This window comes from Poecilia reticulata, chromosome 12 (genome assembly GCF_904066995.2).
Source record: "Poecilia reticulata chromosome 12, P_reticulata-male-v2, whole genome shotgun sequence".
Lineage (NCBI taxonomy): Eukaryota > Metazoa > Chordata > Actinopteri > Cyprinodontiformes > Poeciliidae > Poecilia > Poecilia reticulata.
In genome coordinates, this window is record NC_088841.1 from 5,908,573 (window position 1) to 5,935,189 (window position 26,617).

At 40.7% G+C, this 26,617-nt stretch overlaps 3 protein-coding genes across 3 annotated transcripts; all 3 read left to right on the forward strand.

Annotated features, from left to right (window-relative positions):
• Positions 1-1,114: 1,114 nt before the first annotated feature.
• On the forward strand, positions 1,115-5,881 carry si:ch1073-398f15.1 (uncharacterized). Its single transcript, XM_008423430.2, has 2 exons — positions 1,115-1,372; positions 1,627-5,881. The coding sequence occupies exons 1-2, from the start codon at positions 1,248-1,250 to the stop codon at positions 3,872-3,874; spliced, it is 2,373 nt and encodes a 790-aa protein (XP_008421652.1). The 5' UTR covers positions 1,115-1,247; the 3' UTR covers positions 3,875-5,881.
• A 1,218-nt stretch (positions 5,882-7,099) lies between these two features.
• Positions 7,100-13,450, forward strand: LOC103473313 (uncharacterized). Its single transcript, XM_081613872.1, has 3 exons — positions 7,100-7,205; positions 7,564-7,639; positions 11,567-13,450. Exons 2-3 carry the CDS (start codon positions 7,577-7,579, stop codon positions 13,331-13,333), a joined length of 1,830 nt encoding a protein of 609 aa, XP_081469998.1. The 5' UTR covers positions 7,100-7,205; positions 7,564-7,576; the 3' UTR covers positions 13,334-13,450.
• Positions 13,451-15,810: 2,360 nt separating this feature from the next.
• dtwd2 (DTW motif tRNA-uridine aminocarboxypropyltransferase 2) lies at positions 15,811-19,046 on the forward strand. Its single transcript, XM_008423431.3, has 6 exons — positions 15,811-16,071; positions 16,351-16,441; positions 17,015-17,109; positions 17,207-17,405; positions 18,165-18,293; positions 18,382-19,046. Exons 1-6 carry the CDS (start codon positions 15,908-15,910, stop codon positions 18,559-18,561), a joined length of 858 nt encoding a protein of 285 aa, XP_008421653.1. The 5' UTR covers positions 15,811-15,907; the 3' UTR covers positions 18,562-19,046.
• Positions 19,047-26,617: the final 7,571 nt, after the last annotated feature.

A 26,617-nucleotide genomic window follows, 5' to 3' on the forward strand; every position in this document is an offset into this window, starting at 1 on the left:
ACGCCGTTGTTTCCACCATCTTGGGAGAGGAGTCATGGGACTAGTAGGAAAATAAGTGTACCAGTGAGCTGCGGTTTAAAAAAATTTAAAAACCGGTTTACAGTTACAAGGTTGTGCGTGCGTGTGTGCTTTTTTAATATATACAATTTTAGGAGTTTATTATTTATCCAGTTTTAAGCTTGATTTTCAGAAAATCACAAAAACTGTGTTTAAAAATGTTTCATTTTTGAGGGTAAAAAGAAAAGTTTAAACAAGATTTTTTTTTTGCTGAGGTAAAAAGTTTTTGATCAAGCGTTTATCAGTATTTCACATTTCACAATATATGAAATTGTAAGACCACCTCTTTGTCCAGTTCTCTTCAAGTGACCCCACATATGTCTGCTTTTTAATAAAGCTATTTTTTGTTGATTGTAGCCTATTGTTGAACTTACAGTAATGCTTTAGTTTTTAAGCAGACAACTGAAAGGTTTGGGTCAAAACTCCCTGGGTCTATTCTTCATTTCATTCACCTTGATAGGAAAAAGTTCCAGTTTAAGAAAAGTAATCCCAGAATAAATGCCACCACCACCATATTACACATCTTACTGAACTGTGGCTAATTGATATTTGAATATTCCAAACACTTCAAGAGAGTTATTGTCTCCAAAGATGGCTCAGGTTAGGTACTAATATTTTTGCATAGAGCAAATTCTCTAAAAAAAATCAAACCATCACTTAATAAATGTACTTGGGTTTACTCTGGTTGTCTTTCTCTGTTGTCAGTGTTCATTTGATTATCTTTTACATATTGCAAATAAGGAAAAAAGGAATAAATCCATACTTATTAAAAGCAAAATGAATATATTCAACACTCTTGCCTCTGTCAGACCCACAGACTGAGTCATGACACTGGATACAGGTCACCAGAACTAAAATAGACCAGTCAGGAGTGATAGGGATCACGCATTTTCTTTAAAATGCTGAATCATTTGTGTTCAGGTTGTTAAAATACTAAGCTCCCTCCTCACCTATCGCATAATAAAAATAAAATGCTATTTTACAAATGTACTGAATCATACACATTGAACAGATGGCAAGTGAGCTCCCCCAACATGCTGTAAATACTTTAGATGAAACACAGGAAGGCCGGTTTTCTATTTCAAGATTACGCTGAGCATGAAAACTCAACTTGAGCATGCAGTGATCAACAGTGACAGTGTTGAAGTGTGCTGGGAAACTTAAGCAAATCCATCAAGATAGTCCATACAATGGATACATTGACAGAAGATTTAGCACGGTCTGATGTCGAAGGCGAAATGACGATGTTGGGAGCGGAAGATGCAGCAGAACAAAATGTTGAAGCAAGTGATGAAGTAGAGAACCTTCGAAACAGGTATTTTTGCTTTCAGAATGCAATCAGCTGAAACTGAACTGTTTTTATATGAAATACTGTAAAAACAATGATGGAAATTGCATAGAAAGATAACTTATGTATGCTTGAGTGCTGGATGGTTGCATGTAAAATGCAATCTTTGTAGTGGAATATTGCCGCTTTCATTCAGGGACCAAAATAAATTGTGTGATTAAGACTTACAAAGAAAGCTTCTGTTTCTGTTCCTGATTGTCACTTTGTGTGCATGTCTTTAGTTTACGTGAGGCCGTCCACGATGACAGCGTCCGACCTAAAATGCAGTGCCTGCTGATGGATACCTCTTTCTCCATGGTGACCATGCAAGGCGAAGACAGCGGGATCGCGTGGGAAACAACCGCGAGTAGCTGTGCCACACCTTGGACACCTGAAGCAGGACGACCGGAAGTTAGCTCACCAGCTCCAGTCCGACTCGGAGCATCGGGATCTCAGCCTGCAGGAAAGATCATATTTGTCATGGACGAAGAGATGATCGCAAGACAGAGAAAACCTAAAGAAAGGGTGAACAATCAGAAGAGCAAAGTGGAAAGAGAGCAAGAACTGTGGGATGAAACCTTTGACAGTGTCTCAGGGCGACCAGAGTTGGTAGAAGTGTCCCAGCCCAATGTAAAAACTGATGCAGAAGGGGAGCAAGAGGAGGCGACTGATTTTCTGGAGGACAAGGAGCAGCGTTTGTTCAGGATAGTGTCAGAAGGTTCAGAAATCCTCAACATTCTCGTCCCTCCAAAATTTGCCACCGTGGACGAAGAGGAGAGTAAGGAAATGGTGGACAACCTGTCATATCTGGAGGAGAGTCTTGTTCCCAAAACCAGTGCAGAGACTCAAGACAGTGACTTACCATTCTCAGCAGAACCTGGAGATCAGATTAAGGTTTTACTTCCTACAGGTCCTGGTGCAATGGACCCACCAGGGGCTCCAGTGGCCAGACCTCCAGTGAGAGGAGTGACTGGGAATGTGGACTACTTTGAGGCGTTCTCTCTGATTGAGGCCCAGGCTCCAGGAAGTCCTGCTGTGATTCCACAAGGGCAGGAGGAGCACAAGGCAAAAACAGCCTCTGACAACCTGGATGCTGAGAAACCAGTGGCACCTGAAGACCACACAACGACTAAAAGTGTGGATATTGACAAATCAGACACAGTAAGTTCAGAGGAAATAACCAGTGACCTTCTAGATGATGTCTTCTATGGCGGTACAGAAAACTACGCTTTAAAAAATGTGGACACTACTGATGAAGTTGGAGGAGCAAAAAGTCCGATATCTAGGCTTGCTTCCAAACCAAGTGGTTCATCTTTGTTCGGTAGCCAAGAGGACATCCTGACACCAATCTTCCTACCTGAAGGACCACCAAAAATCATTGACCAAATATTGCTGGAAGAGCCGAAAGCCATGGCTTTCCTTTACACTGACCTGTATGAGGAAGCATTGGGCAGTAGGAAAAAGGAGGAGGACACAGAAAGCATGACGTCTGAAAAGTCCTTCCATAGCAGGCATTCAGACCGAGAGGCCAGAGGTTACTTAGAGAAATTTGTCCTGATTGATGAGACTCCTGCGGTGGAGACAGAACAGCAAGAAAAAGAAATGTTCACATCAGAAGAATCTCGGACTCTACCTCAAGACATGTATGACTTTGAAGACATTCTTGCCAAGTCTGAAAAAGGGAGGCAACACTCAGACGAAGTCACAGACTTCTTAAGGTCTAGTGACAATTCTTCTCCCTGTGACATAGAGCCTTTTCTTCGATCCCTAGAAGAGGATGACATTCAAACAGCAAAGAGTGGCATCAAGACTCAAAAAAGCGTCTCAATAGCTGCAGAAAAAGTCTCAGAGACCCCAATAGATCCTCTTGGCTTTTCAAGCTATGAGTTCCTGCCAGATGAACCAGACTGGGAGGATGTAGATGATGGTCCTACAGACCTAGACAGGAGATCTGTTGGAGGAGAAGAACTGGGAAGGCAAGAATCCAAGCTCAATAAACCAGATGTCCCTCCCAGGAGAAAGACGGCATCCTCTCCTAAATCATGTTTGGATCTAACACCTCTTACTCCGGTTGATATGATTACACAAGAGAAAGAGGAGGCTGGAGGAAAGGAGCACAGGGTGGAGGAAAAAGAGACAGCATCACCTGTAGAGACTGCTGACGAAGGGGATGGAAATGGAGAAGACATTGTGCCGTCTGAATCTGAAGTTGCACAACTTGACAGCGATCCAGTTGAGTTGAAAACCGTGGCTCTGGAGAGTGAAAACACAAAAGACTCTGATGAGATGTCTGTCACAGACGCAAAACCAGATGAAGAGGAAGAAACAAAACCGAATGAAGATAGAAGTGAGAGTCAAGCAGCAACGACCGCTACAGGACTCAAAGAAACAGATGTTGAGACAGAGGTTAAAACAGAGAAACAAGAAGACAAACCCACCACCACATCAGCTGATCCTGCTGTAAACAAAAGGCAGTGTGTAATACTTTAGTTTAGCCAAAAGGTTACAATTTAAAACCCACTAAAATGTTCTTCTACACAGTTCCTACAGGTTAACGTCAGGGTGACCAGTCTGTGTGACACATAGAATAAGTGTGCTGGTTTTTGACCCTCCACCACTTAGTCCCTTTGAGGTTTTGGTTGTTTTTGAACCCAAGGTTTTCAGATATGGAATGGTACTGTCTACTGTTTCATACTAATTGTGTGTCGGGACTCTTTGAACCTACACTGACAATGAATGATTTACAGTCATTCTCTAACTAACAGGTCATACGGTTCTTTTGGCATAATCAAGGGTTGGGATCTGTCATATGTTAAGAATTAATACGCAAAACAAGGATCAGAACCAAAATAAATCCAAAATACAATTGCAACATTTTCAGAAAATACAGCATTGTTTGTTTGCTGTGCCGTGTGAATCTAGTATTTTTTTTACTGTGCACTAGTTCATTGGTCTCTGCATGCGTACACGTGGACCCTATTTTTCTGTTGACCTGGTACATTGTACACACCCGCACAGATCTTAATTCCCTCAATAAGACAGTGGCACCAAATTCATAGCAGTTACAGAAAATGAAGGGTCAGACTATTAGTGGCAGGGGGAAAAAAAACAACACCCTTGTTTGCAAACTTATACCTATATAGTTTATATGAATACGGAGAGGTACTGTAAGTGCATTCTGACTGCTGGAGCACATAGCCTGACTAATTTACCAGCTAATATCCACTCGTTATGCTTGTTTACGCTCTTAAAGGATACATTGTAAAAAAATTTCAGATTGTGTGGTTTGTTAAGCTTTTGAAAACTGCTACTAAATTTAACAGGTGTTTGATATATTTGTGGGCAGAAAAGCCTAAGTAATACATGTTACCGATTTCTTGGCAATAAATACAACAACCAAAAAAAAAACTAATTCATAGTATGATATATTTTGTTACATTTTTGTGCTATTTTTTACTCTAGGTTGTCACATTATAAAAACACTCCAACTGTGCCTAAATCTAAAAAAAAAATGTATTTTTTTTTATTGTGATTGGACTTTGCATTAACTCAAAATGAACAGTTGCTGTCACATTGATCCATTATGTTGTGTTTCTCCAGGTGAACCCAGTCGCTGTAGCAATAATGCATGATTCACTAGTGGAGGGGAAGGTTTGGGTCATGAGTGCCAATAAAAAAAATAAAAAAAGAAGCACTGAGAGCACATGTGTGACGTCAAGGTGCACCTTTGACTAAAAATAAACCCATCTGGCTGCTAATATGACACCGCTTCTCCCCCTGCTTGTAAACAGCCATGCGACAAGTGTGCAGTGCATGCACATATTAAAAATAAGGCACTATCAGCTATATTTGACGTGTCCATCTACCCTGTGTCTCATGTTATGAGGTGTTTTATTATGCGGAACTGAAATAAATGAACAATGCGTTCCTGTTCCGCTCCAGCATGATTCCTGCTGAGTCACAGTGCCCTCAAAATCATTTATTAAAAACATATTTTGTCAGAAAACTTTTCCTCATGCGTTGTTTTTCACAGTCTGGATTTACACTGAAAATGCAGGAGCAGAAAGAATTTCCCTTTTTTGCATGTGAGGTTGGGTTGCAGACTAGATAGTGAATCTGGCTACAGCAGGAGTGTCAAACTCATTTCCATTTTGGGCCATATCAAAAATCTGAACGCTCTTAAAGGACCGGTTGTGCCAGAATATGTTGATAAAACCAATTAAACTGTTAATATCAATAAATAGCTGTTCCGCCATCATTTTGTGACTGTTTTAGTGGAAATTACAGATTGTGTGATGCCAATTTAGAAATGTTTGTAAGACATTTTTATGATATTTGTGCTAATATATGGTGTTGAATGTGATTTTTTAAATTACTTGTATCAATTACGGACTTTAAAATCAAGTAAGGCTTGAGTTTAACTTAAACTCAATGTTTTTGACCAATTTTGAGAAAAAATTGGAGGTAAAATCAGAAAAAAATCTAGAGGTTTGTTGATTGTGTGTGAATTTTGCAGATTTGTGAAAAGCTGGAAGGACTTATTGATATAATTTGGAGTCTAGGGGGCCACATACAAAGCAACGGGGGGCCAGATTTGGCTCCTGGGCCTTGAGTTTGACAGCTGTGGGCTACAGGAACCCTTGAACCTGTGGCTGCGCTGAACTTGCAGAGGACAAACACAAACAGACCTTAATGAACAAATGTATAAATAACATGTAAACAGGGTCTTAAAAAAAACCAAAAAACTATTTATTTAGAGAGGAGATAAGTTAGACTTCTAGAATAAATAGGGCAGGGCCAAAGTTGGACCTGCCAACTATCTACTATGTGAATTCTTAGATGGGTCTCAATAACTTGAAAAATGTTTGAAAAATTTCTATTTTTGTCATTTGATTCAAAAACTGAAACTCTTGAGATTTACCACTTACCTTTTGTATTAGTCTTATGTTAAATTGTATTTCTGAAAAATAAATATTCTCTTTTTTGACGCATTTTGCTCCTTAACCCATTGGACACCGAATTAAAAATAGGCAATTGCTTTAGATTCATGCATAGCTTTAGTGCAAGAAATGCGAGCCTAGCTCAACCATAAGAGAGAAATTATTAAAATATGAATATGAATCCTTTTTTTATTTGAAATTTGAAATGTAAAGCTCAAAAAACAACTTTGTGTTTTGGTATAGAGCAAATTGTGTGACGTGGATGGAGATCGAGGAAGTCGGAGTTGAGCACTGTGTTACTTATTTGGTTTAAAGGAAAATGGACTTTTAGGAGCTTTACATCGTGTCATAATGCTTCTCTGTCATCAAAAACATACCTGGGGTGTTGCTTTGACAACCCTTAACATCCTCTTCACAATACAGAGTGTCTTCAGTCAGAGGCCTCTTCAAATTAACTGTAATACAGACTGCTACAAGAGATCTTTCCTGCCAACAGCCGTCACCATCTACAGTAACTCTTTGAAGACTTTCACTTAATGAGTTACATTTAATTTTCCTTTGCAATTAATAAGTTATTTTTGAAGTGAATTTGAATATGCACTACAAAAACATTGTAGTTATACATATTTACAAAAGAATGTATTTTTTATTCTTTTTTATTTTATACAAACGTCAAGCAAAGTGTCACTACGGTCAAGTTCCTTGTTTGTGTGCAGAAACTTGAATAAAGCCGATTCTGATTCCATTTTTGTATCCAAACTACGTCTTAAATTTGAATCTTTTAAACTCTTCTTGCGATAGTTGCCCAGGAAGCACCAGTCAGACTGATCAAATCAAAACAAACAACAAACTCGCGAGGACGTATTAGACATCTGTCAACGGTGAGTTTGTTTCCTGTAGTTTAGTGTAGAAAATATCTGGGTGTAGCTTTGTGTTTTATGCGATCATGCTTTAAAAATATGAATAATCACGTAGCTGTACAATTAAAGTTAAAACCTGAAGTTGATTAAAGATAATTAATCACATTGAAGGAAATACAGGGAAATACAGTTTTTTATTTCACTTTAGCCTCTATGTTTTTGAATTTTGTTGTTTTCTTTTAAATTATTTTTTTGGTCAAACTGGTTGTGAAACAAAATACGTTGACTTTAAAAAAACCAAAAAAGCATATTTATAATTTTTCTAGAAAAGTATTGTAATCCTCTCTCTGCTTTTGTTGCTCTGTTGTGCTTCAACCAGAGCTAGATCACAAATGAAGGACATCGAGGCGGATGACAAGAGCCACATGAGCGGCTCGGTGACGTCTGTACCAGAGGTGAGTCCTTTGATTCTTTCTGACTTGAGTTCACACTGATGATGTAAACTGGTAGTTTAAGTTGGCTTAGAGAAAACACATACTTCTACAGACATAAGCATAGTGGTGGTGGAGAGACAATGCAGTTTTCTCTGTAGTTTTAAAATGGAATTCTTTTCATCCATCATGAGAGATCAAGGCAAAGAAAACTCAGTAGCTGCTGGTAGGAATCCCCGGACGTTCAGTTGCCCCTAGAAATGGTTTAATTGCAACACAGACCATAGATCTAAAGCTGCAGCATTCATTTATAGAGAATGACAATGTTATTCAATTTTATGTAATGCATTCAGCAGAGAAAAAAAATGTCTGCATTTAGGATTTAATTAGGAAGTTTACTTTGTAAAAGTTTAAAGAATCATCATGATAGTTTGATTGTTGTGTTACCATGACTACAATATGGTGTAATGTTTGTGTTTGAATTGGGTTTCTTCACAATACATCACATCAAATAACCAATAATCATTGATTGATTTTAAACACGACCAATAAGGCCCCGTTTACACGACAACGGATTCGGGGGGAGGGGGGGGGGAACGGAAGTTTTGTTCGGCCGGCCCTGCATGAACAGCTGCTACGATGCGCATCTCTACCTGGAATCCCCCGGTGGCCCCTGTGTCAGTCCGCCGATGCTTTGGTTAATTTTGATTAATTTATTTGTGGCATGTTTGGCTTTATGCTGCGGTTCTAATTATTGCTACAGTATTTTCTGATGTTTATTTTGTGAACTCTAAATGCTCTGCGCCGAATCTTCACTTCCAGCCCAGATCCGTCAGCTGCGGGCGGCTTTAACTCGCCTGGTAGTGACGTTAAGGCGAAGCAGAGCGAACAGAGAGCAGGTGGTACCAAGTGGTACCGGGGCTTTTAGGTGCGTCGCGACTCGCAGTGACAGTCGCAGTACCTTGTCTTATATCAGGGTGTCTGATATAAAGACAGACATTCTTTATATCTGTCGGTGGGACTCAGACAGCCTGTAGCGAACCGGGCATTTAGCAGCCTGATGAAGTTAAAGTCAGAAGTTTTCTCTGCAGCCGAATCATTTCTGTGTTTAGAGGCGAGGCGGGTTTTGTCCTGCTGCTATTGCGAGGACAATTACGAAAATATAAATAGATACAGTTTTTCTGACTTCAACATCACAAACCAGTGTATGAAAAAAAAAATATTCTTGCCCATTATTTGATAGTTACAGATCCGCCCCTCGTCCTCACAATGGACCCGGTGTCTGAACAACATGGAGGCTCTGAGAGTCATTATTAGACTGAGGGCAGCCAGACTAGTTTATTAATCTAAATTATTATATTTAGCTAAATAATATTGCTGAGGGGCACAAGCAGGCCTTCTGACAGACAGATTATAATTTATTTTTTAATTTTAAAAAAAAACTCAAATAGATAAAAATTTAGACTTTAGAATTTTTCCACATTTTTCCAAATTCTAAATTTGGAAAAATCTAGTATTGCTCCAAAATATATATATATAATTTAAGAAACATTTGCATTTAAATAATATCAATATGAAAACGCAAAATAAACAAAGAACGAAATAAATCTGCCATTTATCTCAGAAAAAAAATTAGGTCCTCCCCTACCATTATTAGAACAATGGTTCAGTCCAAAGTGTAAGAGGAGCAACCGCTGCGTCGAACGGTACAGACTGGTCAGAGCAACTGCAGTAAGGAGCTAGCTGTTAGCTTTAGCTTTGCAGCACAAACATAAACCCCACCGGTAAATAAATACTTACAGCAAAAGGCATGTAAACATTTTATTTAGTTTCACTGCTCAGTGGGAAGAAACACATTAACAATAAAAATAAGACTGCTGTTTGTTGTTTCATTATTTTGACTGAATCATTAGCAAAACTGCTACACTGCTTTCATAGAGGTAAGCTTTTTTGTTAAAGGTAGCAAACATCTCATTCATATTTAGCTGTTTAGCTCTTTAACGGGAGGGAAGGGTTGAGCAAGTGGACCCAGCTCTGTGTGTGGGAGCCGAGAACAGATAGAAGAAACAGAAAGTTATACCTTTATTTCTCAATGTCTTCAATGTAGAGCCTTTAAAACCACAAAATAAAATCTGAATATTTTTCTATATAAACCCTGGTGCTTTAAGTGTTATGTTTAAGTTATGATACCCCCCAGATATTCATTTCTATATACCTGTTTGTTCTCCGTCACCCAGGACATGGCAAAACTAAAAAAATGGCTTTAAAATAAAGCAACTTAACAAGTTATAATTTAAATAGGCCATAACTTGTATTGGGAGCTATTTCAATAAATCATTGTTTATGAAGAATTTTATTAAGAGTAGTTACTCATTAAAGCTTTTTTATTTAGAACCTTAAAATTTTGTAAAGGTGTAGCAGAGATTAGGTCAGTCAGACTCAACAAAACTCGTATAGAAGTTTTTAAATAAGCTAAATAATTTTTAAAATTATTTCTCAATAGGTTGTTGATATGAATAACTAGTCATATTTGGTCCTGCTGCTTGAATGGGGTTTAAAAACGTTTTAAACCATATCATACATTGCATCTCACTGTAACTTCGCCAACACCCCCAAATTGCTCTTAAGAAATTTTCCTGTTTATGGTCCCTCACAATAATGAGATGGGATTTAGGCCCTTGTATTTCCCGTGTTTTGTTTTGGTCATTATTATTACACTTATTTTAGAGATGTGTGTGATAGGTGTGTCTATGAGACATTTAGCAATACGGAACAAATCGCGTCCCGTATTGGTTCAATACGGGGCAGAGACAACAACAACCAACTGTCATTTTAGGCTAGCTTAAGCTAACCTGAATATTTACAACTCTCTTGCTGATACAATTACTTACCTACTGTCTTTCAACCACTTTGAAAAGCTTTTCTTCGTCTCTCCAACATCTTTATCCCTCCCCCTCTTCTGTTTTTTGTTTTGTGCCCTGGAGTTTTTTCTGCCCCCCATTTTAGCTCCCCCCCCAGCCAGCATACGTAGGTGGGCCCCATATGGGAAAAGACAATATGGGTCCCAAAAAGGATTGTTTCCATGGTGGACCACTCACGAACCATCTCTGGAGAGAGGCCATACAGCTGTGACCAGTGTGAGAAGAGATTGGGACCCATATTGTGTGCCCTCTTTTTTCCCATATGGGGCCCACCTAGGTATGCTGGCTGGGCTGTTGTCAAGTGCACTACTACAATTAAAGTTTAAAGGAAAAAAAACCCGCGCCTCAGCACGTTCTCGAAGGGACATGTGCCCAGGCTACCTGTATGGGAGAGAAGAGCAGCTGGCAGGAGGGGAGGGGTTCCTAATCAATAACAAAATTCCTCTGTTATTGATCATTTCAAACACAAACAGCTGTTGAGTACATAAAATGCTGACTAGAAAAAAAATTCCCCCACATCGTTTTTTTCGCCCCCTCTAGTGCAGCGCCCTAAGCGTTGCATACAACGCATACCACTTTTTGCGCCACTACTGCTGAATATATACTGTCACAAAGATTCCGAGGCAGTTGTGATCTCTGCATCACATTTCCTCACAATCTGAACTTTGCCTTTGTCATCAGATGTGTGATTAATTGGACCTGCGCTTGTTCCTGTCTAACGGACATCTGCACTTTGATTTCTGTTCTCTGTTTGTCTGTCCGTCTGTCTACCTATCTATGATTGTAAATCTGCAAAACACTGGATCTTGTAAAATATGTTTAAATATACTAAATCTGGATTAAATGACCCCCAACCAAAATAAGACTGGATGTGTTCTTTTAGCTATCAATGCAAAAACATAACATATGTATTGAAAGAGCTTTGTTTCTCCACATGATGTTATGGAAAATCTTTTATTCTGTCTTGTATAATTATGATGCAATATTTTACTATATTTCCTTCACTGTCTCTCCTGATTTCATCCCACAGAACTATAGCATCATCAACATGAGAGAAATTCATGATGACTGTCTGAGCAAAGTCTGTCAAGGCATCCATACTGGAGAGAGGCCATACAGCTGTGACCAGTGTGAGAAGAGTTTCCTCAGAAAAAGCGATCTGACACGCCATCAACGCATCCATACTGGAAAGAGGTCATACAGCTGTGACCAGTGTGAGAAGAGATTTACTCAGAAACAGAATCTGACACACCATCAGTGCATCCATACTGGAGAGAGGCCATACAACTGTGATCAGTGTGAGAAGAGTTTCATCAGAAAAAGCGAACTGATGTCCCATCAATGCATCCATACTGGAGAGAGGCCACACAGCTGTGACCAGTGTGAGAAGAGTTTCCTCAGAAAAAGCGATCTGACACGCCATCAACGCATTCATACTGGAAAGAGGTCATACAGCTGTGACCAGTGTGAGAAGAGATTTACTCAGAAACAAAATCTGACACGCCATCAGCGCATCCATACTGGAGAGAGGCCATACAGCTGTGACCAGTGTGAGAAGAGTTTCATCAGAAAAAGCGAACTGATGTCCCATCAATGCATCCATACTGGAGAGAGGCCATACAGCTGTGACCAGTGTGAGAAGAGTTTCCTCAGAAAAAGCGATCTGACACACCATCAACGCATCCATACTGGAGAGAGGCCATACAGCTGTTACCAGTGTGAGAAGAGTTTCCTCAGAAAAAGCGATCTCACACGCCATCAACGCATCCTTACTGGAAAGAGGTCATACAGCTGTGGCCAGTGTGAGAAGAGATTTACTCAGAAACAGAATCTGACACGCCATCAGCGCATCCATACTGGAGAGAGGCCATACAGCTGTGACTTGTGTGAGAAGAGTTTCATCAGAAAAAACGAACTGACGTCCCATCAATACATCCATACTGGAGAGAGGCCATACAGCTGTGACCAGTGTGAGAAGAGTTTCCTCAGAAAAAGCGATATGACATGCCATCAACGCATCCATACTGGAGAGAGGCCATACAGCTGTGACCAGTGTGAAAAGAGTTTCATCAGAAAAAGCATACTGACGTCCCATCAACGCATCCATACTGGAGAGAGGCCATACAGCTGTGACCAGTGTGAGAAGAGTTTCCTCAGAAAAAGCGATCTGACACACCATCAACGCATCCCTACTGGAGAGAGGCCATACAGCTGTTACCAGTGTGAGAAGAGTTTCCTCAGAAAAAGCGATCTGACACGCCATCAACGCATCCTTCATGGAACTAGGTCATACAGCTGTGGCCAGTGTGAGAAAAGATTTACTCAGAAACAGAATCTGACACGCCATCAGCGCATCCATACTGGAGAGAGGCCATACAGCTGTGACCTGTGTGAGAAGAGTTTCATCAGAAAAAACGAACTGACGTCCCATCAATACATCCATACTGGAGAGAGGCCCTACAGCTGTGACCAGTGTGAGAAGAGTTTCCTCAGAAAAAGCGATATGACACGCCATCAACGCATCCATACTGGAGAGAGGCCATACAGCTGTGACCAGTGTGAAAAGAGTTTCATCAGAAAAAGCAAACTGACGTCCCATCAACGCATCCATACTGGAGAGAGGCCATACAGCTGTGACCAGTGTGAGAAGAGTTTCCTCAGAAAAAGTGATCTGACACGCCATCAACGCATCCATACTGGAGAGAGGCCATACAGCTGTGGCCAGTGTGAGAAGAGTTTTGTTCAAAAAGTACATCACGTAGTCCATCAGTGTGACTGCAGAAGTCATCATACTTAGCCATGATGAAAGGCTGTTTTTCAAAAGCCCATCACCAACATACAATGAACATTTTGGAATGCATATAGTTTCAATACAAGTCATTACAAAAGCAAATTAAAGTTGCCACTTTTTTTATTTCATTTTATAAATAATTGTACAAAAGACAATAATGTACATCTTCTCGCATGTAACACGTCAAGAGCAAGTCCATTTCTTAGAAAGTGTCACTTATTGCAGCTACACTTGATTCCTGTTTTGTCTTTAGCTGAAATTTATCATCACATCACCTGCTATTAATGTGCTACTCAGGGTGTATCAGCCGAAGTCACGCTGTGTCAGCAGCCATTTTACTGCGCATGTCTCCTGCAGGCATGTGTAAATGTCAAAGATTTGATTTCTAGTGCAGCATCTCTGGATCTCTTCCCCATGGATATGTTTTTCTCCTTTAGAGGGATTCAGTTTGTCTTATCAAGATCTTATTATCTTATTGTGAACAAAATTGCTTTAATATTCCCAGTAAGTATTTTCCACATGCAATGCTTATGGGTCATTAATGTGTCACTAATGCCAACTTGGTAACACAGCTTATTTTATCACACTGTTGTAGTATGCTGATAACATGGCGCATTAACAAACAGTCTCTCTACACTGCAGCAGGAGAGAATGTTCATATTGTATTGGTTTGTTATCTTAATATATATTACTTACAGAATACAGTATATTCTGTGGCGCAAAAGAGGATGGATGTTACTGGCATTTCTCTCGTTTTTTGTTCAAACTGGAGGTCATAAAGTTTCCTGTAGATTAAAATATGTTTACTGAGGTAATAAAAACAACTAACATTTTCGCAGTACTTCAGGTTCTCATAACGTGCATAATGGATTAAACCACTGAAATTTTGCTTTTATAGATTCACTATTAGAAAATAATTGAAAATAGAATAATCTGAAAGATCAGAAAATGTATGAATAAGGATAAATTCAGTGCCATTAAAAAATAAATGTTAGACTTGAGACGTTTGAAAAATAAATATCTCTCCAGGTTTTAGAGTTTCATAAATGTGAATAAAAAGGTTTGGCAAACAAAGATGAATTACTTCAGAGAAAATAAGTCAGTCTCAAATGGCTTGGGTGTTGGGTTTCTTCTTTTAATCTTCAGTGATGATGCTTGACGCTTGTCGTGGAGCATTAACGTAACTCAAAACGAGTCAACGTAAATTCAATTCAATTCATTTTTTTTTTTACAATAATCGCGCTACTGTATGACGTTAAGAGTGGCATTTTATTAGATGCGAACACATAAATTGACCCCCCCACCACTCCCCCCAAGGAAGGTAACGTGAATGCGAAGGGGCACACGCGCTACATTTCTCAGGTGCATCATTCCTACACAACATACGCTCGCTCTAACGCCCCCCCCCCGCCCCCCCTCTCCCTCCTCCCGAGACGAAGATGCGTGAAAGGTAAAACTCGCTACATTTACCCCGTTATGAGCGTGAGGTGAAGGACCGTAAGGGCGCTCGAGCTTATGCAAACACATCATCGGCGCGCCGCCCCCTCCAGACGGGGTTTTGACGCCCCCTCTGGTGCAGCGCCCCTATGCGTCGCTTGCGCTGCATACCCACTTTTTGCGCCAATGGCTGAAGCAGCAGTCTCTTAAACTCAGTGAAATTTCTAAAACATTTTACTGCAATTTTTAGGAAAAAGTTGTTTACAAAGAAAAAGTATTTAAAAATTAGTGTGCATTTATATTAAGGCCCCATTACTCAAATTCACCTAAATAAAATCCAGAGCACCAATAATCAGAAAACAAGAAAAGAGTTCCCACAGTCGAGACCAAATAAAATTTCCAGAGCTTCAATCGGAGATGAGGACAGGATTGGTGCTCAATAATCCCAACTTCATTTTTAAATTCAAGTTAATTTTGGAAATCTAGGTATCATAGCCATAACCATCTCAATGCACTTTATTACTGTGTGAAATAAATATCTCTAAAATACAAGTTACATTTTCCTTTTGCAACTGTGGTTAGAGAAATAAAGCGAGTTTACGATGATATAATAAAACCATGACTGTAAGGTTAATTCGTCACTTTATTTCGCTTTGGGATTGGGATCAAAAAAGTATTTTTTAATTTGAATTACCCTCGAGAGAGCGTGTTTCCTCCCGGCTAAACCCCAAGCAGAATATGCCCCGTATAAACAATGACTTGTTGGACATTAAATGTATTTTTAGATTCACCTGTACAATTACATAGCAGAAAACCAGCTCCATAACAATCACTGCCTTACTAGTTGATCAATTTCTACACCGGAAATTCTTGTTTGACGCTGTTGTCCTTCACTGGAGCGCGTGTGATGCATTCCGGACCTATTAGAATATTTGCTCTTCAATTAGTGTAAAATACAGAAAAATACAATGAACATCGATTTTAAACAAGCAACCTCTTAATTTAACCATTTTACGTGTTGATTTAAAATCCAATAGATTTAATCCGGCACATTTTACAAGAAAAGTTAGATTTTACGGAGGAAATTTAAATTTCCGAGTTACGTGAACGCAACATCGAGGTTAGCTAGTGGCTAACACCGCAATGGACAATGGTCCTTGTGTGTGCTCTCCTGTCAGCCTGGAGGAAAACGGACTTGATGCCTGTGACGGTTCTTACGCAGACGACGAGTTAGTGGACGCCTTCGGAGACCTGGCTGCACTCCCAGTTGAAGTTGAGGAAAGAAGACCGACCTGTTTGCGCTGCCGGTGAGCTGAATGAGAGCGAAGCTAACGCTAGCTAGCCCAGTTTGAGTTAACGAGCATCAGAACGAGAAGCAGTAAGGAAAAAATAAATAAATTAATAAATATATATAGAGCCTTCCTCTTGTTTTACTTTGTGTTTCTGGCATGCTTTAATGAGGGAACAGATTTATATCGTTTCAGAAAAAGCTGACGACCAGCTGAAAACAGAGATGGGGGCGTTAGACGGGGGAAATAACTGGGAAATCAGAGCTTCACGTCTTCAACTTTCCTCCCATGTTGTAGTCGCCCTCAGAAGGTGTGTCTCTGTCCCTTTCTCCCGCAACAACCACTGGAGGTGTCCACATGTCTGTACGTAGTGCAGCATCCTGCAGAGGTGAGTCAGTAAATCTAACACACCAGTGTGTTTATCTTTGGTTCTGTCAGAGGCTTTAAATGGTAATATTTCTTATTGGCTAATTCTCAGAAATATGTTAATATTTTTTTAAGTGATACACTAACAGAAATTAGTTCAAAATGATAATTATAAACTGAATTATAAACTGAATTATAAACTGTGTATAGTGAAAAAAATGCTGCTCATTATTTGGTAATGGCAGCATCATTCTGTGGGGATGTATTCTGAGAATGGCCTAGTCAAAATTTTTTCCAAGTAAGAATCTGCAGCAAGACTTGGAGACACGCAGTTCAGACCTGCTCTCCTTTTAGCTCGAACTGTTTTGCAAAGTAGAACGGGTAAAGTGAAAATTATGGTTGAAGTGTAAGAAAATGTGAAGAAGCTACAAAAGTGTATCTCTATAAACCCAGTTTGTATTGTAGTTGAAGACCTGGTACAACCTTCGGTTATTGAGTTGTTATATGTTTTTTTTAAATTTTTCTTAAATTGGATGTACCAGATTGTAATATCAGACTCGCTCTGATGTCTTCCATATTTGTGTTCTGCTCGCAGGAAAGCCGAGTACTTCGGACTGTGCCTCTTCTCGCTGCTTGTTTGCCACAGGGAAAATGCAACGTTATAGTAGGGAGGCGGTTTAATGAGGAAAAGTAAGTTGGATGCATTTTATTAGTCCAAACTTAAACTTCCCCCCCCTGAAAAATAGTTACAACGGCTCATTTGTTTTCTTAATCGTTCCGCACTCAGACATCCAGAGCTAGCCGCCGTGTGTCGGGATGACAGAACGCTCATCCTGTACCCCGGACCTAAATCCCAGAACCTGGAGGAGTTGGCGCAACGCCTGGAGATCTCCGTCGTGAAGCACAATGTGATCATTATAGACGGCACGTGGAGCCAGGCTAAAAACATGTTCCTGAAAAACAGCATGTTCCACCTGCCCAAACAGGTGTGTGCAACTTTGTTGATATAGTTGTAAAAGTACAGTGGCTTTTGCAGAAACAATGAAGTTGACATTTCAGTGCAGCCCATGAAAAGAAAGAAAGAAAAAAAGATGAACAAACAAAGACAAGGGTAGACTGGTGCTCTCTGGATAAATTGAGCGGTTTTATCAAATACCCTACTCTAAGATGTAATAATTCCCTAAAATAGCCAAAGTTTACAGAACTATCAGTTAGTTCTAAGATAGAGATGTCTATATAAATGAAAACTAACTTTAAAAAAATCACAGTGTGTGTGTGTATGTGTGTGTGTGTGTGAGAGAGAGAGACAGAGACAGAGAGAGAGAGAGAGAGAGAGAGAGAGACCAACAATAATTTCAAAACAAACAAAATGTCATTATAGAGTTATTTGAAACAATTTCCAGCATCATTATGCTAGCTTGATTAGCATTTGTCAATTTGTTCATTTTGTGGAAAAAAACTTCATCTTTCTTTTTAAAACTCAAATCATTGTTAGTGATTAAAAAAAATATATTATATATATATATATATATATATATATATATATATATAGTTCATTGCTTTTACAACAGGCTGTTCTGTCAGTGGTCATATCATGAATTATAAATCTGATTTTGCTGGCATTAATATGCAATGTGAAACTACTTTACAGAGGTAATTGCATTTCATTAAGGAGTGTGTTTTTAATTCGCATTACAACAGGGCTATTGGCAACTGTATTGATTCCTTCTGCTTTGATTGATCAGGTCCAGCTTAACAGGAATCTGTCGAGCCAGTACGTGATCCGGACTCAGCCATCCAACATCTGTCTGTCCACGCTGGAATGCGCCGCCGTGGCCTTGTCGGTCCTAGAGCAGAACGATGAGATCCAAGAGGTGAGTCAGTTGATAACTGAGCTAATATTTCCTTTTCTTTCTAAAAAAAAAAAAAAAAATTAAATATATATATTTTTTTCATTCTCAGATATTACTGAGGCCTCTGAAAGCCCTGTGCTCCTTCCAGCTGCAGCACGGCGCTCAGGTCCACCACAGCAAAGAGCATCTGCTTCGAAACGGCATGTACGACAAACCCATGCCGAAAAACAAGCGCAAGATCAAAAGGATGGAGAAGCTAATGACGGACCACAGCGTCTGTCCAAGATGAGGACGAGGCTGGCGACCGAGCGCAGAGAGCCATCTGTGAAATATGTTTGCACACATTTTGTTTAAATAATGTAGGACTGCATCACTGTGCAAATAACTGGATTTTTTTTAAAAAGAAGCTTTTTTATGCTACTTGTTTCATGTTTGTGGTTTAATTTATATCATTGTTCTTCATTTTAAATAAAAGACTTAAGTTCTACTTAAAGAATAATGTTTTCCAGTAAATCAAGTTTTTAGTTGTTTTTTTTTTCTTTTTCTAGAAACTGTTCCAGATTAAAATATTATTTAATACAAACCATGTGTGTATTATGGTAGTCTCTCCTCTACAAGGGCTGATTCATTCATTGTTTTTGCAAAGCGAAGTCTTAAAAGGAATGTATTTAAATACCAAAGCTGTACAAACATTCGTTTTTCTTTTCAGTGGTCAGTTTACTGCCTGAAAATGTAAATAGGTCACTTGTAAATAAAGTCTCTTTGACCTTTAAAGCTGTTTCAGTTTTTCATTTTATAAGACTTGCTGAATTCCAAACTGTTTTCTTTTTTTACTTTTAATTACCAGATTATTTGTTTTATTAACACTAAACCGTACATCTGATGGAGAAACAGCTAGATGCAAAAGGAACAATAAAAATCACCTTTATTCTGATTAGAGCAACATTTTAATGTTGAATATTAGGATAAATGGGATAATTATAGAAATATATTTGTCAGTAAAAGATATGTGTAGCAGGAAATTACCCATAATCCAATGGAAAATATTTAGCTTTCTATTTTAACATTAATGATTATATGCGTTATTTTTCATTTTATGTGATAAAGGACTAGTGCAATAAATACATGAAATTGGTTATAAAGGTTATATCTAACAGAAAAGAAAATGTAACGTATCATACATGTGCATATTAATAACATTGCAGTTGATTTGGAAAAAAGTTATTTTGTGTTGTATTTTACATATGTAGAAGGAGGATGGATAATCATGATGTTTTGCTTTTTTTTCAAAACTGAAATGTAACAGGAAATAAAATACAGCAATAAATGTGTTGTTACACTTTTAGTTGTTATATTTTAGTTGTTACATTTTTACCTTTAATTATGCAACACACACACACACACACACACACACACACACACACACACATATATATATATATATATATATATATATATATATATATAGAGCTACTGGAACAAGACGGAAATGGGCGAGAGGTGAAAACATGGATCTGTTGGAATGCTACTACTCAAGTAATCCTAGTCAGAGGGGCTACATGCAAAGACTGTGGGAGGAATGGTTAGCTCGACATCCCCAGTCAACACTAACTGCCAATCAGTGTTCCAACATCCGCAAACGGCAACTGCTGTCACAACTTGAGATTGAGGAGGTACGACACAAGTGCTACGGCAAGGGGAAGGAGCCAGGATGCCAGGTCAGAAGGGAGTCTACAACTCCCCGCCCAGAGACTGGGTAATGACCAGTAATGAACGAACCATCTGAGCTGAACAAGGCAGCAACTGACCTGAGAGAGAGAATCATGGCCCGAATGAACACCAGACGACCCCGACGCCAATTACAACGGCTGAGTGAAGTACCATCAGAAAGTCTCATTGAAGGTGTGAATGCAGCATTGAGAACGATCCCTACCAACACCATAACAGAAACCAATGAGCTGATATACAACTTGGTTATAAGAGCAACCATGGAAAAGACGGTTAGAGGCTAAGATCAAGATAACAAGGAGGGAAGTGAGTCAACTGTCAGAGCTCCAAAGGGGTGCAATGAAAAGATCAGTACCCAAGAAGTACAGCCAGATGCCCATACCTGAAGCACTCGAAACTGCCAAACAAAGGCTCCAAGCCTTGGCCAGCCGCCTAAAGAGATACACGAGAGAGAATGAAACCAGGAGGATTAACCGGCTCTTCGCCACCCAACCAGCTATAGTGTACTCTCAATGGCAGGGTAATAACAACAGAGCACACCCAGGCTGGAGACTGAACAATACTGGAAAGGCATTTGGGAAAGGGAGGCGTCCCACAACAGCAATGCACAGTGGCTAACCTCTCTACGAGAGGACCACAGCAACCTCCCGGAACAAGCCCCGGTAACCATCACTGTGGCAGATGTCCAAGACAGAGTCTCGGGTATGAAAAACTGGACAGCACCAGGACCTGACATGATCCATGCCTACTGGCTTAAGAAACTCACTGCCCTCCATGAGCGACTGGCAGCTCAACTGAACCAGCTGCTACAAAATGGGACTCACCCTGAATGGTTAACTGAAGGGCGCACAATCCTGATACAGAAGGAACCCTCGAAGGGTTCAGTCCCATCCAACTATCGGCCAATAACCTGTCTCTCTACAACATGGAAGCTCATGTCAGGCATCATAGCGGCTAAGATAAGCGGGCACATGGATACATACATGAGCAAGGCACAGAAGGGCATAGGCATAAATAGCAGAGGAGCCAAACACCAACTCCTTGTAGACCACACAGTCGCCCGAGACTGCAAAACCCGACACACCAACCTGTGTACCGCTTGGATTGATTACAAGAAAGCCTATGACTCAATGCCACACACTTGGATCATTGAATGCTTAGAGATGTACAACATCAATAGGACTCTAAGAGCCTTCATTGCAAACTCGATGGGGCTGTGGAAAACCACCCTTGAAGCCAACTGCAAACCACTTGCACAAGTGTCCATCAAATGTGGCATATACCAAGGAGATGCTCTGTCCCCACTGCTGTTCTGCATAGGCCTGAACCCTCTCAGCCAAATCATCAACAAGACTGGCTACGGATACCGACTCAAGAATGGGGCCACGATCAGTCACCTCCTCTACATGGATGACATCAAGCTGTACGCCAAGAGCGAGCAAGACATCGACTCACTGATCCACACCACCAGGATCTACAGCACTGACATTGGGATGTCATTCGGACTAGAGAAGTGTGGTCGGATGGTTACAAAGAGAGGGAAGGTCGCCCACACAGAAGGGGTCTCACTCCCAGAAGGAACAATAGCAGACATAGAGCACAGCTACAAGTACCTGGGAATACCACAAGCAAATGGCAACCTCGATGAGGTCACAAGGAAAGGAGCCACAGCCAAATACCTCCAACGAATAAGGCAAGTCCTGAGAAGCCAGCTCAATGGAAAGAACAAGATCCGTGCAATAAACAACTATGCCTTACCAGTAATCAGATACCCTGCCGGAATAATTAGCTGGCCAATGGAAGAGATGAAGGCCACGGATGTTAAGACTAGGAAGCTACTAACCATGCATGGAGGGTTCCACCCCAAATCCAGCACCCTGAGACTGTACACGAGCCGTAAGGAAGGAGGCAGAGGACTAGTGAGTGTGAGAGCCACTGTCCAGGATGAAACATCCAAGATCCATAAATACATCAAGGACAAAGCCTCAACGGAGGCTCAGCGAATGTCTCAGGCAATGGGGAACAGAAGACAAGGTGCTGGAAGTACCATCATGGGAGGACAAGCCCCTACATGGGATGTACCACCAACAAATAACTGAAGTGGCTGATGTCAGGAAAACCTACCAATGGCTGGAGAAAGCTGGACTCAAGGACAGCACAGAGGCTCTCATCCTGGCCGCCCAGGAACAGGCCCTAAACACCAGAGCAATAGAGGCTCAGATCTACCACACCAGACAAGACCCAAGGTGTAGGTTGTGCAAGGAGGCCCCTGAGACAGTCCAGCACATAATAGCAGGGTGCAAGATGCTGGCAGGGAAAGCGTACATGGAACGACATAACCAAGTGGCGGGCATAGTGTACAGGAACATCTGTGCAGAATATGGACTGGAAGCCCTGAGATCAAAGTGGGGAACACCCCCAAAAGTGGTGGAGAATGACCGAGCTAAGATTCTGTGGGACTTCCAGATCCAGACAGACAAGATGGTAATGGCGAACCAACCGGACATTGTGGTGGTGGATAAAGAACAGAGGAAAGCCGTTGTGGTGGATGTAGCAATACCAAGTGACTACAACATCAGGAAAAAGGAGCATGAGAAATTGGAGAAATACCAGGGCCTCAGGGAGGAACTGGAAAAGACCTGGAAGGTGAAGACCACAGTGGTGCCTGTGGTCATCGGGGCCCTCGGGGCAGTCACCCCCAAACTGGAGCAGTGGCTCAAACAGATCCCAGGAACAACATCAGACATCTCAGTCCAGAAATGTGCAGTTCTAGGCACAGCCAAGATACTGCGCAGAACCCTCAAGCTCCCAGGCCTCTGGTAGAGGACCCGAGCTCAGAGGATGAAACAGACCACCCGCGGAAGGTGAGAAGGGAATTTTTTTTTTTATCAGTGACATGCGGTCAGGGGAGGCAGGTGAGATCATGGAAAATAATATATAATATAAAATCATTTATATTGCTATTTTCACCCTGTGGTTTTGTACTATAAAGTATCTATTTTTTACTTAGCTTAACCAATTCTGGTTGTTTTTTTTCTTCAAAATCGCTGGATTTTCGCATTTTCCCCATTCAAATGCTCAGAAACAAAGCCGGTGAGGCAGCAGCGAGCTGAGCCTCACCTGGGATTGCGCAACCTCTCGCTAACTGCACTGGCTGCCATTATATGACAGCATGTTCGTCCTGTCTGTATGCCGGCAATAAAATGGCTAAGAAGCATTTAAGATATGGACTGATTTTTCATAATTTAGCTTATCTATATAATGTACAGTGTTTTTTGTCAATAACTGTGTGTGTATAGTGTTTTGTGTGTGGAGGAGCGATCAGAAACGGCAGAGAACAGACTCGAGGTGAGGCAGGCAGGTCTCTTGCCTCATGGCAGGGGGCGCTCATGATCCCAGATATTGTGACTGCACAACTGCAGAGTAAGACACAGTGAACTAGTCATGGAGCTAGCCATACAGTAAATAAGTAAAGTGCAGCGATATATTTGTTTTCTTCTCTCTTCCGACGTCAACATGAAAGATTACATTTCTACACTTAAACAGTTTTCTAAAGTGGATTTTCAATTGAAGCAGGAGATAATAACTAAAGGAAGACCAACACCGGAGCTGAAAGTTTTACTTCCAGACAGTTTGATGATTCTCAAACGGAGTAGAAAAGACATGCCGAGGATAGACTTGGCTTTGGATGAACGGATATTTTTGTGCAGAATTAGGGCTGCATGAATTTCATTGATACGTAAAGGTAAGACAGCAATAAGATGTTTTTGTTTATTTTATTTTATTTTATTAAATGTGCGTTTTGTGGGCTACAGTTAATGTTTAAATAATTCAGCAAAGAAGAAGCGGTAGCTAATCTACCACAGCAACTATTTATTAATAAAACATTAAGCCTAAAACGTACTACAACAACAAACTAAATGTTCTGTTCTGTGTGCAAAATTCTTGAATGTTTTTTGGTGTTAAATCCTAAAACATGAAGTGTCATTGTTGTCAGTTGTTATGGCAACGAGTCTGCGTAGCTTGGCGAATACAGATCACTTTGCTGTGGATCATAGCACGGAATTAATACCTACATTTTTAAGTTTCACTGAGTTAACGCGGCTATGGATGACATGTAAATGATTAGTCTTTTTGCCCCCCAGCGTTGTGTGGATGCGCGAAATTTCCGTAGGTCCAACAACATGCATGGTGTCTACAAGACAACAATCCAACAAAAACGGCACTTTTGTTCCGTTTTTGTTGGATCGTTTACACAATAACGTTCTAATTACGATCTGTGTTTACACAGTAACGGTACACATCGAAAACATGTAATGCTCTCGCTGCGCCCAGTTGGTGCTAGGTTCTTTGAAACTTTGAAAGTGTGCATGTGTTTAAAAATTGTGTGCGTCTGATTAGGGTGCATACAGTTGGAAAAATTGGGATAACTTTGCTGAAACACCTTGTTTGAGCTTTCACGGTGTCTGTAGCGAGCCCCGGACTGGAAGCTGTTTATTGTTTTTACCTCGGAATGGCCAACAGTCTGTTATTCCTATATCAATTTGATAAAATAGGCGCAGTGAGATAAGGCGGCTAACTGGAGCCCAACGTAGCGAACGTTCAAGATTATAAAATAGTTTTTGGTGAATTATAAAAAAAAACGTTGTTGGTGAATAAAGTGGAGTAAACTTGCTACTTGTTAGATGACGGAAAACGTTGAAGTATCGTTTCTGCTTCAGCTCGGAGTCGCGGTTTAAACAGAGAGGTAATGAAATACAACAGACACTGACAGGCCTCTGCGTCTGCCTTTCTCTGAAGAACTACTGAACGGGAGGAGACAGCCAGGTGAGGAGAAACTGTTCTTATCTATCGATTCAGTATTTCTATCATAGACATTAGGCTGTTCTTGATGTGCTATTAGCTAGCTGCTAGCTAACGACTTTGCTAGCAAAGCTAGATAACTAAAAAGCTTTGTCGTGAAAACTGGTATGAGAATGTGAGATCTGTCCAGGTACCCGCAGAAAACGGAATAAAGACCTGAGAAATAACAGTAAATCTGGTATATTGATTTAATGATGATTAAGAGTAACAGATATAAAACATAATACACATGTGAAAGTAAGAATGTCTGTAATGTGTAATCAAAATATATGTTCTGTATTTTTGATTAGGGGCTGCACAGTGGCGCAGTTGGTAGAGCTGTTGCCTTGCAGCAAGAAGGTTCTGGGTTCGATTCCCGGCCTGGGGTCTTTCTGCATGGAGTTTGCATGTTCTCCCTGTGCATGCGTGGGTTTTCTCCGGGTACTCCGGTTTCCTCCCACAGTCCAAAAACATGACTGTCAGGTTAATTGGTCTCTCCAAATTGCCCCTAGGTGTGAGTGTGTGTGTGCATGGTTGTGTGTCTCTGTGTTGCCCTGCGACAGACTGGCGACCTGTCCAGGGTGTACCCCGCCTCTCGCCCGAAATGTTGGCTGGAGATGGGCACCAGCACCCCTCCCGACCCCACTGAGGGAAAAAGGGTGCAAGAAAATGGATGGATGGATTTTTGATTAGTTAGAATGTTATAATACATTAGAGAAATTTAGGTTTGTACCTTTGAGTTAATAGTAACAGCTTGATTATTGTATAATGATCATTGATTATTAAAGATTAGAGATAATGAGTGAGGAAGAATCATACTGAAGTAATAAGTTGATAAAGTAACACATTATGTTTTGTAATGAATTACAAAGACGAAATGAAGAAAGACTTAAGATTGTGAGAAACAGAATAAACTGTGTTACAATGAGTACACTGAGCAGGGCGGAGGTGCTGGAGGAACAGATGGCCAGAAACAGATGGCCAGTGGAAGAAGGGAAGTACCGGAGAGTTGCTGTAATGAGGCATAAGTGAGTCATAAAGGAGGTGATGGTTGGGGAAGGTTGGGACTTTCCACAGACAGTGGGACGGTTCTAAAGTCACGCAGCCCTGGCCCATAGACAGCCCTGGGTTGAGAGGGTATAAAAACCAGAGGATAGGGGAGGAAAGAGGTTCTTCGTCCGCGGCGCAGAAGGGGAGCCAACAAGAGGACACAGGCTGAAGACCAGCAGAGGACCGCACCCCCGGGACCAAGGGAAGCTCAAAGACTTCACGCCGCCAAGAACGGACGAGTTCCACCAGCCCCGACCCTGGTTCCTGATCCGACCAACTCCTCTGCCTCTACCCAACGTTCTCCACTCCACTGCAGCCGACCTGGAGAAGCGACAGAGGTCATTGGATGACACAGATTCTGCACATTAGGAGGACAACGGACAGATTCGCTCTGCTTCACTTCTGAAACAGGACTTTGCTCCGGCCGGACAAAGACTTTGACCAAGGATATCTGAAGATTACAGCTGCCAAGACCAAGTGGCATCGGGTATGAGTTGACCTGCTCCCCCCCAAAGCCTCGCTCTGTGAACTTAGTGACACAGGTTAGGGATAGAAATGAAGACAGGATGTGATTGATTTTAAATTGATTTCATTATATTTCTACCAACTTCATAATCTTTGGGAAATAAACCTGCTTGTCATTTACCCCTGCTAAAGCTTGCTTAATAAAATTATATTCTAAAATATCAATGAGAATTGTGGATAGTGAGTTTAATTGTGTCAGT

Excerpts from the sequence above, each read along its gene's own strand:
- si:ch1073-398f15.1 (XM_008423430.2), top strand. The coding sequence starts at position 1,248 with ATGGATACATTGACAGAAGATTTAGCACGGTCTGATGTCGAAGGCGAA. Across the intron at positions 1,373-1,626 it reads GTAGAGAACCTTCGAAACAG|TTTACGTGAGGCCGTCCACG; the intron begins GTATTTTTGCTT and ends GCATGTCTTTAG.
- LOC103473313 (XM_081613872.1), top strand. The coding sequence starts at position 7,577 with ATGAAGGACATCGAGGCGGATGACAAGAGCCACATGAGCGGCTCGGTG. Across the intron at positions 7,640-11,566 it reads CGGTGACGTCTGTACCAGAG|AACTATAGCATCATCAACAT; the intron begins GTGAGTCCTTTG and ends TTCATCCCACAG.
- dtwd2 (XM_008423431.3), top strand. The coding sequence starts at position 15,908 with ATGGACAATGGTCCTTGTGTGTGCTCTCCTGTCAGCCTGGAGGAAAAC. Across the intron at positions 17,406-18,164 it reads TGTTCCACCTGCCCAAACAG|GTCCAGCTTAACAGGAATCT; the intron begins GTGTGTGCAACT and ends TTGATTGATCAG. Across the intron at positions 18,294-18,381 it reads AGAACGATGAGATCCAAGAG|ATATTACTGAGGCCTCTGAA; the intron begins GTGAGTCAGTTG and ends TTTCATTCTCAG.